Genomic DNA, 18,606 nt, shown 5'->3' on the forward strand with positions numbered 1-18,606 from the left:
TGGACAGGGGCTCCTGTCAGCTTTGCATCATTCTCTACCCTGTAAATTTTATTTGCCTTAGTAGTTATTAGTCCAAAGCAAGCATATAAAACCTCCTCAGCACTGCTTTATGTCTTCTCCACTTTTTAATCCATCATTCTGCAAACTGCAGAGCTGTGGAGGATTTTGCTGGCCCCACAGAGAGGGCTGGTGCTGGGTAATGCAGTCCCGGGGTGCTGAGCACTGGCTGAGGACAGTGCCCCATAGCTCCACAGGGCACTTGCGATGAAAATTAAACTGGGAACGAGAAGACTGGGATGGAGAATTCTTGTCTTCAGTGAGGACAAGCTGTGCGTCAGCGGCAGCACAGCAGCAGGGGATGAGACCCAACATGAGGCTGGGGTGTGAAAGAGCACAGCACCAGGAGGGCAGAGCTGTCGCAGGATGGCTTCTGACTGATTTAAACTGTGGACTTGAGCAGATGCCAGAGATCTGCTCCATGTTTGGGCACATAAAACTTCAATCCAGGATAACCTCCTGTTGTTTCTGGTGCTGACCAAAGATTTCTGATTTCTTTCTTTAGTTTTTTAGTGGTTTTAGTGTGCATATCCTGAACATTCCTGATATTTCTCTCACCAGTCCTGCTGCTGAGCAATGAAGCTCAAGCAAAGTAAAAGCAACAGCCCTCTGCCATGGTGTTAACCAGTTTGTAATATCTAAAGCTGCTCTGAAATGCAAAGAAAAAGAAAGTAGATGGCACAAGACGTGAATGTGTCTTTTGCATGGATAAACTAGAAAAAGAAACTAAAATTTTCTTTCCAGTTGTATTCAAAGGTTATCTTGATATAGAAAGCAGAACTTATTTTTTGCCTAATTAAATAAAGGGGGAAAAATAATTTTTAAAGTTCCTAACATACATTCTGTCTCCATCTATTAGCTTATAATAATCAATCAAAAATTATAAAAATTGTAAAAAACTGTTCTAATTCTAAACCATATGGGTATTTCAGACTTCATTTGAATCAAAGTATTAACTGCTTAGGTGCTTGCCCCACTTAAATATAAACATGTGCAATTAGCTCCACTGGATTTTCCTTTAAGGAAGGACATTGTTAGAGAAATGGAGAGAAAACAAAACTGTTCTCTGCTGGTTCATATTGGGCCAGATTAAACAATGATGCAAGCCAGGTATAAATCATTCAGAAGAAATGAGCAGGCAGCAATGCAGCATAACATGCACTAATTTGTCACCCAGTCAGGAAAAAGTGAAAATGTCAAATTAGTTTTGTAAGGATTGATACCTTAACTGCCAGACCCTCACATACACAAGATTGCCTATCAGTGCCGAATTTGGCACAGAGGTGGCTACAAATGACCTGTTATGTAAAACACATTAATTTTTTTTATGTGCTGTGTGATGCCAGCCACACAGCACTGGTAACAACCAGGATATCAGGCACTATGGCAATACTGTAGAGTGGCCAGGAAGACAATTCCAGCACCGGGGAACTGGAAATTTGGTGGTTTGGGTACACACAGTAGAAACACAAGGAAGATTTCCTTATAATTCATAAGCAACAGGATACTTGAAAATTTAACTGATACAGCTGGAAGCAGAATATCCCCCTTAGCGACACTGCATTTGTCTAAACTTGCTAAAAGTTACTGTAGATACAGCCATAGAAGTCAGTTATTCTGCCCATACTTCAGTGCCAACAGTTTATACTAGAAATAAAATTACTAAAACAAGTCAATTGAGATATAACGTCAGGTTATCCATAGACCTTCACAGACACAAGGCAGAAGGAGAGACGTGATCTATTTGATGAAATAGCAATGGCCAGGGGGATATTCAGAAAACCGTTCAAAAGGCAGCCTTTTAATAAATTACCACTTTTTGTCCATTTGGAAAACAGAATCACCTGAGGGGTTCTTACAAATCAATATAACCATTAAGCACTTAGTCAAAATAACATTATTTAGGCTGAGATCACGAAGTTAGCTGGATGATGAATTTACATGAAAGCACCATCAATTAAAGGAAATGGTTGTCCCTTATGACACACGGCAGGAGTAAACTGGATTTTCTGTTTTGTAAGGAGGTTTATTCAGAAGGAGGATAATTACTCTGCAGGGAGCTTGGAGCTGCCCTGGAGGCAGAGGTCCCAGGGGCATGTTGCTGAAGGCACACAGGGCTCTGAGGAACCACAGCACCAGGAGAAACATAATGCAGATGCCCAGGCTGGTGTCAGGTCTTCTGCTTTGCACAGGGAAGGTGTACATCAACCTTGAAATTACTTTAGAAGAGGAAAAAGAGACCTTCTCATAATGGAAGGCCCAGATCAAATCTAATCCTGTATCAGAGTACTCAGTTTTTAGAATAATCTTTTGACCATGGTGTATACTGTTCTAGCCAAAGGCTTTGAAAGTCCCAGCTAACATGACTGTCCCTGAAATGCCCTGAAATCTCTTCTCTGCTCTCCATCATGGTCATTAGAACTCCTAAAATAAAAATGTACATATGGATGCCTAACCAGTTACTTCTCAAAACACAGAATGATGATCATTAAAAGAACATTAAGAAATCAAAGGGGACTTTTGAGAAAAAAAATCTCAGATGCTAAAAGAATTTATTTCTCACAAAAAGAATTAACTCGTTGATTTTCCTAACAAGCCATGGATGTCAAAGATAAGAATACAAGTCCCTGTTTAAAAGAGAGGTTGTTGGGACACATCTTTTTATATATGCCTCTTTTCAACTTCCATCTACACTGGTCTCTGATGCCAAACATCATTAAAAAGAGACTGCAGTCTCAAACAGGCCAGTTTAATTGTACAAAATAATCTGCTGTTCTTAGTCAAATTCTGAAATGTTAGTAAGGGGTTTCCTTCTTGAATCAGTAACACCTTTAAAGTTCAGTCATTACAAAAAGATTTAAAAATGCTTAATTTTGACATGTGTAGCCTCTGGTATTTAATTAAGAAAAATGGATCTGTTAGAATGAAGAGGAAAAGGTTAAATCAGTCTGTTTAGATCCAAGCCTGCCATTTTCAATGTGTGCCCTCAGTGGCTACCTCAAAACCTCACTAATGATTGGGGTCTCTACTTTCTCCTTTCAATGCGGGGGCAGCATGTGCTCAGGCTGCACAGAAAAAAGAGTGGTTTGCTCCATTAGAACAAATTAGTGCCTAGACAGCTACCCGAATGTAAATGCAAGTCCTTCAGAGTGCTTCTCTAGCACACCCACTAGCACTTAAATTGAAACATTGTCTGTATGTGAGTGTAGGGCAGGTGAGGGAAGCAAGCCACATACAGTCTAGGGTTCTCCAGCCCGTTCCTTTGCTGCTCCTTGGAAAAGTCCACACCTTTGTTTGCTGCTCTGGTAGTGAAAGATCCTGTAATTTCTGAGGGCTTTCCATGTTCTAGAGTTTCTCCATTTTTAAGGTAGTTGAGAGTGGTTTTTTTTAAATGTAAGGATATTCAAACCTTGCAAAAGTAGTCATTAAAACTTATCAATGTCATACTGTAATTGAAATTCAAGAGATAATTTCGGTTTTAATTAGGTTAATTCTTTTAATTAAATCTTGAATAAATTTCTCTCCAACATAATCAGAGAGAAGCTTTGGTTATGAACTTATCTTCCTGCTTCTTCCCTTTTCTCATTCTGCCCTCCATGATGAATCCTAGCCAGTAAAGGGACCAGAAGGTTTTTCAGTAGAGAGAGAGTCTTGAGTTTGGATATCTGTGAAAAGACCCTGTGTCTTCCTTTTCAGATTAAACAGTAAGAAACGGTGATATATACATATGATATAAAAACATCACAGTGATATTTTAATGAGTGTTTTTTTGAAAGACTGCTTACATCCAGATGATTTTTATCAGCACAGTTTATATGATGGGTTGCATTTTATTTAAACTGCATAACCGAAAGCATTGTCTGGCTAGTATGCATCTATAACTTTGTAACCTTTTTCCTGTTGGACCATTTTACATGTCTTATGATTAAGTAAACCTGGATATTTGTTATACCCTAAAGTCAGATGTTAACTGGTAGTCTCATGTCAACACAGTCCGTGGGGGCAAAACGTTGCATTTATCCTGTGCCAACGTTTTAAGTAGGGTCTTTTAGTAATAGTGAATTACATCATACCTTCAAGACAGTTTTTGAGAACTATACATGGGAATCCATCTCATCTCACATCAGTCACTGAAAAAAACCCAATCACCCAGGTCTGAGCGGGTTGTCCAATCTCTTTTAGAATTACTGTGAGAAAAAGAAGCAATTCTGGGGGCAATTCACACCCATTGTAGATGCTTATTATACCAGGAAATGAATCATCCTGTGCTTTTCTCTGTCAACCATAAAGACAATCAAGGACAACCAGCTCAAATCAGGACACCTAATTTTGACAGTTAACATCACTGGAAGTGTTCAAGAAACAAGTGGGCCTTGCACTTGATTTAGTTGACATGGTGGTGCTCAGTCAAAGGTTAGACTCGATGACCTTGGAGGTTTTATCCAGCCTTAGTGATTCTATGGTGCTATGAAATTCCTAAAGGGATGAGATAAAGTCCAGCCAAAAGCTTTGTCCCTATGACACACTGGTTTGCACTGGGACATAACCTCTCCTGTCTTTTGTTACCAGTGTTCATGGGAAAGGTGGGAGCTTCATCTCCCCCGCTCCACATCTCCACATCCCCTGTGAGCTGGATGGCAAAGCAAATCTGAATGGAATTTGCCTGCAGTAATGACTGAAACCTAATTTCCTGCACCTTGATCCCTTCTGCTAAAGCTACTACATAGCTTTAGTACCAGTTTTGCCCAAGGTATCTTTGTAACTCCAGACAGGTATGAAAAGCAGACCTTCTGTATTTCTGTAATTTTTTAAATTTAATGCACAATTGGAGGCACCACACCATGCTATTAATCCCATTGAAAATGTTGATATTGAAGTCAGTGGAATCTGACCAATTCATACCAGCTCAGGATCTGGACTATTGTATTAACATATTATTGACATAGACAAGAATTGCCCTTCCTATAAACAACTTTTTAAGAGTTTTTCAAAATAGCACATCACTGAGACACACAGTTTCCAAACAAATTACATATAAAAACCCTGGTTTTTTAAGCAGCATCTGTCTTTGACATCTCTCTGCAAAGCAGAATCTATATAGCACTTTTAAAATCTACTGAAATCATTAGTATGACACATAACCTCAACTAAAATTTGCTGGGGTAAGGCAAAATTACTGGATGACGAGGTTTTTTTAAAAAAAAAAAAAAGAATTTGTGTGTGCAACAGGTTAGTCTCAATATTCAGAGTAGATCCTTTTAGCCTTCAGTTATGTACATCTATCTGGTTTTGCACAGGAAATTAACAATTAAGTGGAAATGTGACCACTAAATTTGGAAAAAGCTGGAGCCACTACAGTCTCCCTGGAGAAGAAAACTATAAAAGGAATTACTATAATCAATTCACTGTGCAAGATGTTCCCTCCATATTGAGCAAACTTAGGTCTGTAGGCAGCTCCATGTTACATAAACGATAAAATCTGTTTTGACAGTGTAATTAATATTAGTCTCAAAACAGAAATGCAAATCAAACAAGACATCAAGATCAGAAACTCTAGGCCTTTGCTAAAATTAAAAGAGATGTGGGCAACACAAACCTCTTAGATTGCTGATGGACTGGTTACAAAGTGTTCTATTTTAGATCAGTTAATGAGCAAGAAATTATAGCCTAACCAGTATCCTATAGATGGCACAGCAAAGTGCTGACAGCTGTACTGCTCTTCTAAAGAGTTCCTATGTGCCTCTAAAATACTGAAACTGCATTAAAAAACACCATCTCAGTTTTTCAGTTACAGGAAGGAAAAACGTTCCTTTAACTATATTTCATTTTCAAAATGTATGTGCGGCTTTTCAGGAATACAGATTGTATTTGTCACATCATCAACACAGTAAGAGACAAAGAGAAAAAAAGAGTTCCAAACACTAAGAATTGCTCTTCTTGTGCTACTCTTCTCACATTGAAAGAAAACAAAAAATTGAAAATGTTTTTCAGTAGAATTACTTCTTGAACTCCCACATACCCTTCTCTTTCAGTTAAATTAATTTCCATCAGCCTCCTAAACCCCTTCATGAATATATTATGTAGGCTTATAATGGTTTTGTTTTTCGATTTTCTATTCTCTTTCTTACAGTAACTATATGTAGCTTGTAATTTTATTTGACTTCCAGTAAGGAATTCTAAGATGAATAGGATGAGAAAAACAATTTGCTTACTTACCCTTAAGAAAATGTTGCATAATTTTATCACTACATTATGATAATAATCTGACATTAAAGAAATTAAGTGATTATTAAATATAATTTAATACCTTTAAACAAATAATTTAATCCACAGAGAGCTACAAGTCTGGACACAGAGTGCTCTTTTTTGTCAAATCAAATAATCATTTTACCTGAGAAGCAGATGGAGTCAGTATGAGTGTCAAAACCAGTGCTAAGAAAGCTACTTGCAGGCTGCCAGCCCTGTATTTAGGTGTAGAAAGTGATGCTACTGTGTTTTGATATCTCAGCTTTGTAAGCTGGAGCATGGCTATCTCAGTTATCCTTGTTTTCAGTGGGACCAGAATTTAAGCTTTGTTTTAATCCTATCATGCAATTTGAATAGGTTTAACTCTTGCCCTAGATTAATGAAAGTTAGCTAGCTATGCAATGCTGTCATTGTAGACTATTTTAATAGACAACAGAGAGAAACAGGGATGTCCAGGGGACCACTTTAATAATGGGTACAAGTCAAAAAGGACATATATATCTATTGTCTATAATTGCATATTAATGTGATTGCCTTTGACACCTACTTTTTAGATATATGTATCATGTGAGATGAACTTTTATGACTGAAATTTGTATAATTTCTTTGACTGGGGGAAGGAGACAGAGAATGGAAAGATATGTATTGTTCTGGACACAGGAGAGTCCCAAAAGGTAAAGAAATGTACATAAAAATCATGACTTGTTGATGTGTCATTGATATGCTGTTTTCATTCTCAGAAGGCCAAGTGATAGGTTACTCACTTCAAACTCAGTATCTCCCCGAACCCTGGATGTCCTCTAGTTGCCCTTGAGGAGGAGTAATGTGCTGCTGGCATTGCTCTGGTGTTGTGGTTTCCAGTGGGTATATTTTAATGGACTGTATACTGAGACTGAACCTTGACCTTACAGCAAGTAAGACTTTGTTGGGAACTATCAAAGTGCTATTAGGTGACAATAAATACCTCAGTGTAGGCTGAGGTTTGTCGACCTCTATTGGTGCGCAACAGGATCCATACATCATATTCAGTCTGAGTCAAAGACTGCCTAGACAACAGTTTCTTGTCCAGAATGAAGCGATTCTCTTCTAGGTCCTGTGTAGACATCTCAAATGTCTCAAATGGTACCAACCAATTGTCTTTGAACTAATCAGAGTTTATTGTCATGGGACCTTAGACTACTAGATTGCACAAAAGCGTCTGTTTAGTTGACTTGACCTGGAGGCTAACCCAACACAGTTCAACTAACCTGTCCAGTCATAGGCTAATTCTGTCAGGTTATGCCCTAAGAATGTCACCAATTTTAGTATCTTTATTTTCTCTGATGCTCTGGAAAAAATCTTTCAAGTACATTTTAAGTACCAGGTTTATCAATTGTCTTTCTAGGGTAGATGTGAGTCTGAATAAGTTTCCTGAAGCAGAAATGAATCAAATGATGTTTGTATACCTAGCACAGCAAGGAATGTAGTTCTAGTGCACATATCACCATTATGGCTCTGACATATATACCTCCAACAAAAACCTGAATACATGCAGAGCTTCTGAGAAGACTCTTAGAGGTTATTTTCTTTCACAGAGGAACCCAGAAGGAGAAGCACGGGCAGGGTCCTTCCTTCTTTTTCACTGCAAAGAAGCATGATATACAGGTGTTTCCATGATCACCCACCCTGTGTACTTCCCCTAGCTGCACAGACCCACCAGAGGACAAAGCTCTCTGGCAACCTCAGGGTAAATATCTGGGCTGAGATTTACATCTGCCACTGTCAGTTTCTACCATGTCAGGAAGGGTTCAAACACTTAGCAGTGAATCTCCTTCTCTGCATGCTATATTTTTCTGATAAATTCTTATCATTTTTTTTTACCATATAGTACCATAAAGAAAACATAGCTGAGAAAACTCTGTGAACAGACTAGCTTTGAAACCAAATTCTGCCAGGGGAGGGAGCATAGGTATCCTTTTTAATAAAAAAAGGACCAGTGGATTACAGAGGAATTTTGTCAAGCACAGAACAGCAGGAGCAAGAGAGAAACACGCATTATACATTTTTTAAACTAACCATAGATGGAAGACGGTGACTTCATTTTTATCTTTGACTCTGAAGATAATCTGTACCAGGGAGAATGAAAATTATAAAAAGCTCCTGGCTACTGCTCCAACTGCTTTCATGCCTCATCAGCCTGAAGAGGCCAGGCAGCCCTGATTAGCACAGCCTTACTCCATCTCCAGGAATCCCAGAGTTGTGAACAGTTGTGACAGCCCCTTGACCATCCTCTGTCAAACTCCTTGAACCAAAGTGTTTGTGTCACCTTCATCCCAGTGACTCCCTGGGCCATTTCCACCATGTAGAGCTGCTAGTGAACAGCGGTGTCAGCCTAGCAGCAGAACTTCAATATGTTTAAAAAAATTAAAGACTAATTATGCCCTCCAGATACGCCCAGAGCAATGAAAATTATGTGTGCATATCCAAGTGTAGAACTGGGCTCATCATTTGTTAGGATAAGATTTATTCTCACAGCACAGGAACACAAGTTGGCACAGCATCAAAGGATTAACTTAGGATGCCCAAGTGCTCCCACAGATAGCTAGTGTGTTTCCTGCAGAGAGCTGGAGTGTCAGATAATTCCATGGAGCCCCAACAGTAATTAAGGAAAGTCAACATAATAAATTATGATTGAGAACACAGCCTTCTATATCTTATTTGGACTCAATGTTTTGTGTTTTTAAACATACCTGTTGTGGATTCCACTGCTAGCTATTACTTAGCAATGGATACCAATAAAATCCTCTCAGACTGAGCATTTACTTCTATAGACAGAACAGAAATTGTGGAGATGTAACTTCATGCATATGTTTTCCCCCATTTGGCTGGGCTTTCCTAGCCATAGTGCATCAGATTAAGATCCAAACAGCCACCTGGATGAAGTATCTCATACTTGAGGAAATAAAAGAAATTCACACAGCTGTTGCTCATAAACCATTATTCTTTTAAGAACTGAGAGCATTATTTTCTCAATTTTTATATTTATACACATTTATAAAATTCCCTCTGAGCTTTCTCCTCCCCACTCTGAGCAGTCCTGACTCTCTTATGTTTTTCTCATGGGAGGGGTGTCATATGTAGTAGCACCATGGCTTTTGCCCACCTTTGGTATCCTCATATATTGAAAAAACCCAACAAATCAGCAAAACCTAAAAACAATAACTAATGTTATTAGTGTTCAGATAGCAACCAGTAAATCAGTCCTTTCAGGGTCTGAATGGGTAGCTATGCTATGGAACAGTACAATTTCATTTTTGTAAGTATATGACTGTGCAATCAGTTCACTGACCATGAGATTTTTTTGTAGCTAAATATCAAACATGGGCTGTAAAAATTCACCCTACTAGGCCTTTCCTTGAAAATGAAAAGCTGAAAATAGCTTGAAGTCAGGACAAGGGAAACCTGCAGTTCCTCAGGCATCCTGAGTAATTGTAGGAGCTCTAATTGAAACCTCCCACATCCAATGTGACCTTGTTTGAATTAATTGGTTTGGAATTAGTGCTCAATAGTTCAGTAAATGCGGAATTATCTGAATTTACTCATTGCAAGCAGAATCCAGCTGACTGAGAAAACTAATATGGCCAAAAGACAGTTCTCTACTTTTCATCTTCTTCAGCGAAGTCTTTAGCAAGCATGAGCTTAGTTGACCTACCTACTATGAATCAGATAAAAGGAGGTGCATGTACAACTGAGAGAATCATTGAGGTTGGAAAAATCTGACAGATTTGCATTATGCTACATTTTCTAGAAGAATTTTAAAAAATTATGCAGTATACTGGCAACTTAAGGCTAGTAACTACAATCCCTAAATCCAGCAATGCTTCCATGCTAAGTTTCTCTCAAGATTAGCAGGCAATCCCTGAAGTGGAAGAAATTACTTTAGACTGACATTTAACATAGGACAGAAATCCAGGATGCCTCTATGTACCCTGACCAAGTCTCCATTGTGCTGAGGTCCATAGCTAGGTGGATTTTTTTTATCATTAATCGAGTCAAAAAATACTGTTGTAACCAAAAACTTGGGTTAGAGGAAAACATGAAATAGTTTTAAGAAACTGAAAATGATCCTCTCTTTTATGCATCAGACTAAAAACCAAAGAACTTAACCGAGGCCACTTAGTCTGTGCTTGTTGGTAGAGAAGGATTTCATACAACTGATTGAGTCACATATTTAGTATTTCTGGCTTAGCTGTTTCAATTTGACTATAAAAGCAATATACACTGAGAAGATATTTCACCTGATGGGTGAACATCCTGAGCAGTGGCCCAGAGAGGCAGTGTTTCTCTCAATAAAAATGGAAGTGTTTTATACAACGTATAATAATGTCATCAGAAGAAAATACGTGTGCCTGCACATCTGAACAGATGATAAGCTGGCGTTCAAGTTGGCCAGAAGTACAAATAGGAAGGTACTCTCTCTCTCTCAGGGAAGGGATTTTAGCTTGTTCATCTCCTTCACAAGAGACCATCCTAACTGCTACCTCCATTACCATTGCAATTCAGTATTTCTGCATTCACAACAAAACCAAACTAAAAAACCTGTGAGGAAACACCCTGAAATAGTCTCTAACATATAGAGTGAGTAATATAAAGGACTCTTTCTACATACAGAACTTGTAACAAAAATAAGTTGACCTCAGACAAAGAGGAAACAAGGGAGGGAGTGATTAATATCTTCCAGATGTCCTTGTTGGTTATGTTTTCATAGTACAGTCAAGTGTTGTACCACGATATCTGAACTACTTTTCAGTAAGAGAAGCCAGGTGTTGCAGGTGGGATAACGTGTTACTGCCGCACTGCTCCTGACCTTGCACTCCATTTCCCAGCAGGACTCCACAGTCAGGGCTCCCTGCGGGCTCAGCTGGTGGTGACACAGCCCCAACACCTCCGGCAGCCTTTGCTTCCCGCAGCACTGTGCCACACTCCCCAAGCGTCACTGGGAAGGAGCCTGCTGAGCTGACAGCATGATGATTGCTTAGACAACAGGGAAGCGGGCTGGTACTGCCTGGGAAAGTAACCCAGTTTTTATGAACTCTTCCTGAAAAGTGAAGCATTGCTTGCAGGAGTAGCAGAGCTGTAAGTCAGTAGCATTTAGGATGACTACTGCACTCAGTGACTTCCCATTCAGGAAATTACATGTTGTCTGTGGTGGAGGAACGAGGTGGGAGGCAGCAGCAGCTGGAGCTGTATTTTCTCAGCTGTGCATCTGACAGCTGTGACTGGATACGGTTCAGAGACAGAAAGCATATGCTGTCATTCAGGGCTTTTAACATCAAGTGTCTTTTACTGAGTTCATTATCTCTTCAAAAAATGAAACATGATGGCTAGAAGTGCCCTAACCTCAATGAAATGAGTCTCAGCAGGGGTCACGCAGAGCCCGGGTCTAGCTTACTGTGGGCCAGCAATGCTGGCTGCCTCCTTCGCACTGTCACTTGTCTCATTCATTTACACCTGGGCTAACAGGGAGTGCCCTATGCCTTGTCACAGTCTCCTTCAGAGGCGGAGAAGACTGGTTCCACAAATAATTAAACTACATGGATCTGTGCAGAAGTTGTGTTCTTTAGCACCAATGTTTCATTGGGCTTTCTCTGTAAAGTTGTATCCAGTTAAGAAGAGCCCAACACCAGTAGTTCTTTTTCCATCTATTAGAAAGCCCCATTAGCAGAGTCCATTAATAATGTCCCTCATAATATTTGTTATAGGTGCAACCTTTCTACCTTCTGAAAGCTGTTAATGCATCTTGGAATAGTTTAGCAAACTGCATGCTCTAAATATATATTCTATACCTTTGTAATTGAATTCATAGATCAAATACTACTACTTTATTTTAGGTTTACATTTTTAGTTACAAGAATTAATTTTTAGCTAAACCTATGTGTTATGAATTAATTGCCTTACAATAATGGTAAGAGGTAATCATGACCTATATCACTAAAATTGAATGGGATAATTAAATTGAAATTAGTGTTAATTTTCTAAAGAATTCCTTTAGTTTCTTTGCCAAGAAGAATTTGTTACATCAGAACCAAAAAAGAAATTAATGTAATTTTCATAAGAATTCAAAAGACTGAATTGGAACTAAAAGCTGATGTGAAACACTGGCCTTTTTGACATTTATTAGAATGAACACCGTATAAATGTCAAATATCTTCCAACACCATTTTCACATTTCAGGCAACTGCTTCTTTTACAATTTTCAGAGAGGGATGGAAAAGTAAGATTTTTTTTTGAATTATACTAATGATAAGAAATGAAGCATCTCCCTTCAAAGTGACAGAGGCTGAAGAGAGAAAAATGGAAGAGTCACCCCTAGGGTTTTAAAAACAAGAACTTATTTGGCAACTGAAATTTCCCATTAAAAGTGAATCACATAATCCTTACTCTTCTCGTATATCAGATAATTATTTCTGATTTGTATATTTACCTTATGTAGAAGCTGAGGACAAACTTGCTCGGGGGCACAGAGATGATATTTTAAATATAAGACCACACTCAGAACTGTATACAGTCCATAGGCTTGGAAATTTTGGATCAGGAAAACACCTCAAATAATCTTATTTCTTCAGATTGTCAATATCACTTGCCCACAAAGAAGAAGAATTACATTTGTGGGCAAGAAAATCTATCTGATAAGTAATTTCTGAGATGAGGAAGAAATTATGTGTGAAATGAAGGTTAAAGTTTTCAGAACCACAGTATTTAACCAGCAGGCTACTAATCAATGCAAAACATTTTTCATAAGTATGAAAACACTGTGATGCAAACATATTTGTTACCTAATCTTTTATTTTCCCAAAAATATTCTATTATTCAGCTTTGTCACTCTAGGGAAAATAAATTCTTTTCAGTGAGAATTTTGGGCTTATCTAGCATATAAACTCAAGACAGCTTAAGTTAAAATCAGTCCACTTGGTAACCAAGGTAATCCTGAAAATATTCCAATACAGTACTTGGAGTCAGACTCCAAAATAAGTATCTATTTTTGTCTTTTGCCATGGAAGGTGTCTTCATAATGACCACACAGTAATATATGATAAAGACGAAAATTAGTCTTTGGGGTAGCAATAAGATCTGATTTTATATCATGATAGCATCTCTATTAATCAAAGGACAGAAACATTCCTAGAGGGGGCACTGTGAGCAAAAATTTCTAGTTTTACACAAAATTTTATATAACAATTAAAATACTATGCTTAAGATAAAATAACATTTTATGCTACTTCTGGAATGCAAATGTATGTTATTCAACTGCAGCTTCCTTTCTAAGCTCCCACTGTTCTGTTATACAACACGTATGTCAAGCAAATAATTTAAAAAGTATTTCTATACTATATGCTTTGAGCTCACTTTTACCTTTTGCAGATGGGTAGCCTGCGTTACAACTTAATAGTATCTGGCAAGGACAATATTATAATTAGGAACTGACATTAACATAACTGGAAACATAGAAGTGAATTGGAATCAGTTTACAAAGAATACATATTTCCTATAGATTTCATTTTAATTATTTAACTGCTCTCTGTGTAATCTTTTCTCTACAAATACACGCTAATATTCTAAAATGAATAAAGCTATCATCTTTGCTAAGCAACTAATAAGAGAAAAGAAAGTTGCCAGAAGAATGTTAAAAGACCTTAACAGTGAGTGTTATAACAATGAATGCTAATGGCTACTGATGAGAAATATCAGATGTGTGAAACTTGCCAAAACATTTACAATTCAGTGCATTGATACAATTGGTTACACCTGCCCTAAAAGTAATTAATTACCTTTTAAATTAACTGCCTTCGAGTATTTAGACCAAATATTTTTAATCTTGCTTCTCTTTTTTTTTTTGGTGCTTTAACAACCTAAATTAAAATTAGCACAAGTAATCTCATTTAGAAGATCAATTACTTGATAGATAAACCTCACTCATGTCTAATAATATTGAAATTATACCATTTGCACTTGCATTTTTATATTTGCACCTAGATAACTCTATGTATGTGAAATGGAGGTCAAAAATCCAGGTCCATTATATTATGCATGCACGATTCTTCTCAGAAGGAGCTTATTCCAAGATGCAGCCACAATGGTACAGTATTACAGACTTAAGAATATTGGTATCAAACATTATCTCTACACAGGGAAAATGTTTCCAGTGTCAAACATCCTTTCAGAAAACAAGCTGGTATATTTTTACATGCAGCGCAGCGGAAGGGTCAGTGGACCTTTGCTTACCTGTGGTTGACCTGATGGTTGAGGTGATGTTGGAAGATGTCAGCGCAGGTATACATTCATCATCTTGGGAATAGCCTGCCTGAATGGCACGCAAGTAACTGTGGCTTCTTGTTCGGAAACATCCCGGGAGGTCAAGGGCATCCATTGCCTGAGCTTCAACTTCACTAAACACTGATTCACACACCGATTCAAATTGCCCATTAACCTCTGCTTCACTCATCTGAATAAACAACAACAATGCATTTGATTTTTGACTTGCTTTTTTGTGATCATCACGGCCTCAACATCTCAAATGGACACCTGTACATTGATGAAGAACTGTTTTAGCAAATAGTTAAAATGTAGTAATCCCTTCTGATCACATTCACATTGTTTAACTGACATCAGCTGTTTACATGTATATATTAAGTGCATCACACATGCCATACATTAATGTTACATTTAATATCTTTTGGCATAGCTGAGAAGGGACCCAAGCCAACCTCACTCCCTGGTTATCTGGCTTAGCCATTCACTACCATGGAAGAACCTTTTCTTCAGCAGCACTATATAAAATCTGATACTTCTCCCAGCCTGTAGAACTCTGTCTGGCAGAGCTGTGCCTCCTGTACCCTCTACCAGGGTGTCCCCTTGGGGTATTTCAGCAGCATCCTGCAGCTCCCTGCAGGGCTTGGGCAGTACCCAGCATTTACCTGCTAACCCTTTGCAGGCTGGGCATGATACAACACTGTGCCTTTTTCAGAGGCAATTTCCATGATAAACAGGGCTTAGGCAGAGTGGCCAGGCTTGGGCAATCTCTCGGTAGGTAGCCCTATGTTGCTGTCTTGAAGATTAGTGCCTTAATTCTACCTACAGCATTTTTTAATCCTTCACTGAAGTCAGCCTTAACAACCTGTATTTAACCTGAATAATTTAATATTGTGTTTATCCAAAATCAGATAGGAAATTAACTCTGAACAGATAATTGCACGTCTTTCTGAAAATAATTTTTTTCTAAAAAATGAGTGCTAGAAGTCAGAATCAGTATGAATAATTTTACAGATTAAATTTATAGCATCACTAAATGTCACATCCAGTTGATATTAATTTTCCTCTACAGCTGCTAAGTGCTCTTAGTGTTTTATTCTTATGGAAAGAGAGTCCCTGCAAATATTTCAAATGTTTTAGGATTTTGGTTAAGTAAATGGAAATTTTATACAGAAGTTCTGATGATTATGAATAACTGGTATTTTAATTTTGTGTTAAGACATTTCGACTACTAAAACTCTTCTGAAAGGAATTACATTACCCTTCATAAAATTTGCTTTTAATAAAGTTAAGTAGGCTAATGCAATCTCAAAGAGATTAAAAAAATCTTACTCTGAACTATTTTGCAATATTGTTGATCAGGAAATATATGGTAATTTAGTCCATAAACTCTGTAAGTCTTAACCACTTCGTTCAAACTAAGGTTACTGACAATAGAAAATTAAAAGTTTTTAAACTTAAATTAAAAATATAAACCATGGAAGTCAGCATTCTTCTTGAGCCTACCCTTCATCAGGTGTGAAAAAGGAAGGATCTCACAACAAAAAGGCACAAAAAATGCCACAAATTATACAAACTTCTATTATGTAGATGGTACAAGAAGAGGATGGTGTCATGGCAAAAGAGCAGGAAACAGCAAATGTTCAGAACTTGATATTTTTATACATTTGCTTTGGGTAATATCTATTAAATGCATTTATTAATGGTCTGGAAACAGGTGGACTGTGAGGCAGGAAGTGTGTGGCTAACACAAAGTTCCATAGGTTAGTGAACACTGAAAGAGTAAGGAACTATATTCAGCAGGTTTAGTTAATCTGGCCAATTGAGCAATCTACCTGCAAATGAAATCTATTGTGGAAGCCTTCCAGGTAATGCACACTGGAATGAAGAATTTTAACCACTACTGAAACCAATTAGTCCTTATGGACAGCTCAGTGAACATCTCTGTGCACGGACATGGTCATAGAGGCAGAAGACATTGGAATAGTTCTATGCGGTAACACTGTTTAGGTGGTGGCCAACAGCATTTGCTTTGAATGCAGGATCTAATCCATGTGAAACTTTCTCAAAAGCAGAATATAATAAAAACAGAAAATAACCAAACCAGCATAATAAAAACCAAGGCATGAGAATGATGGGAACAGTTTTCACAAGGGAGCTGTGGAAAAAAAAATAGTGAAAGGTTTGGAAAATGACTGACTGTTTCTAATGCCAGTGCGTGTCACATAAGATTATATTTAGGATTACTTCACGGAAATTAAGGAATTTGACTGAAGGGCATTAGTCAAGTGACTTGCTCCTGCCAGCTCTCTTCAGTCAGTGGAGACTGACAAGCATTTCTGGAGGGCTCTTAGCCCACTAGGGATGTTTACTGTCCTGGAAGAAGCTCGCTCCATTAACTACAGAGGGAGCTTTAGTTGTTGCCTCAGTTAAAAGCCTCAAATTAGATGAGTTGAATCCAGGCCTGAATAGCCATGCAGTACAAATCTAATATGAATGAATATAAAATTGCTTTAAAAAGATTTCCCTTTTAACATAACCATTGTGTAAGTATACCCTTAGGTGGCTCACTAAATGGTCAAAGAAATATTAAGTAACATGTCTGAGGTGAGGGCAGGGCCCATCTGTCATTAAACAACACCGGAAAGAAAATTCAGGACCTATAAACATCAGAAACATTGGGAATTTTATGTAAAGTCCTCTGCTAAACAGAACATGAACATACTTCTTATGGCTGCTTGCACTTCAGGTCTGATTCAAACCTCACTTTACCACAAGTTAGCACTAACTAATAGACATAAAACCAGTAGGAAGGAAACCTGTACCTTTTCAGAAGACGCCACACATAGAATTTTTTATGGGACTTATTCTTTCACCCAAGAAGAGTGAGTGATTTGGTTTAGGATGAATCACTGCTCCTTTGGAGCATAATTTTTTTCAATCTCTATCTTAATCTGCCAATCCACATTTACTGAAATCAGAGCAGGTATTTTCAGAGGATGAGTATTGTAGGAGTGTACTCCTCATGTTCAGTCTGAATCTTCTTAACATTTAAATATTTAATATGGACTGAAAAGAAAAACACTTGTATTTATATTTTTAATGAAAATAAATGGAAAATATTATGTGTAGTAATATCTCTTCACCTCTAGCATTCAGTATTTTTCTTGAAGTTCTGAGTAATATTCCTTAGAACTCAATTACTTCGACAATTCACATCCTCAGTTTGATATTAATTTTAAAAAACCCCAAAAACTAAAACCATCCACTAGTAACAACTCTCATATCTGCAGTTAACCTATAAGAAAAGTTATAACAAGAATTTCCCACCTGACTAACACAGCTGGCCTGACTGAGCGTGCTCACTGCTCTCATATAGCTCTGATTCCTTGAGCGAAACTTTGGGGAATTGTAGTTTGCAGAGGGATCCAGGTTGTGACCCCCAGGCACGTCACTTGCAGTTTGAAGGTAGCTCTGACTACAAAGGAAAGAGGAAGAAAAAAGGAAAGGGTGTAAAACTACAGATGGAATCAATTAGGACACTGAAGACAGTAATTTGTATGAGACTCACAAACCCACTCACCCGGGTCCAAATCTTACTCCATATAAAGCATCATAGATCTGTTGTAATCAAATGTCTTAGCACAAGCAGAGAATCTGTGGCTCTGCTACCTAGATGGTATGAAATTTTAAATCTTTGCTGTATTTAAACATCATCAATCCTCCTGGCTATTAACATTGAACTTTACTAAAAGACAGTGTCTAGGTCAACAGGAACAAAAAACAGAGCTAAAGCACAAACCAAAGTAACTAAAAATCTTTCTTCATAGATAAAATCTGCTACTTGTAATCTGGTTTTCATCAGGGTGTTAGGCATCAAGAGACCTTTTATCTTCAAAGGATTGATATAGTTTTACAAAAGATTGAAATATCCCATGTTCAGCTAAAGAAAAATAAATTAATAAGGTGCTCAGAGCAACTACATGAAGCTCTAAAAATTGTTTTATTACAACA

The 18,606-nt window shown here is 37.8% G+C and overlaps 1 protein-coding gene across 11 annotated transcripts in view; it reads right to left on the minus strand.

Moving 5' to 3' along the window:
• DLGAP2 (DLG associated protein 2) overlaps positions 1 to 18,606 on the minus strand; it is a 459,270-nt gene that overhangs the window by 38,173 nt on the left and 402,491 nt on the right. For all 11 annotated transcript variants that reach the window (XM_039568661.1, XM_039568657.1, XM_039568656.1 and 8 more), the window contains 2 exons: positions 17,923 to 18,070; positions 14,566 to 14,785 (listed from right to left, as the gene is read on the minus strand). In XM_039568661.1, the coding sequence (XP_039424595.1) occupies positions 14,566 to 14,785; positions 17,923 to 18,070 (368 nt within the window). The remainder of the gene's footprint in view (positions 1 to 14,565; positions 14,786 to 17,922; positions 18,071 to 18,606) is intronic.

Source organism: Corvus cornix, chromosome 3 (assembly GCF_000738735.6).
Source record: "Corvus cornix cornix isolate S_Up_H32 chromosome 3, ASM73873v5, whole genome shotgun sequence".
NCBI classification, from domain to species: Eukaryota; Metazoa; Chordata; class Aves; order Passeriformes; family Corvidae; genus Corvus; species Corvus cornix.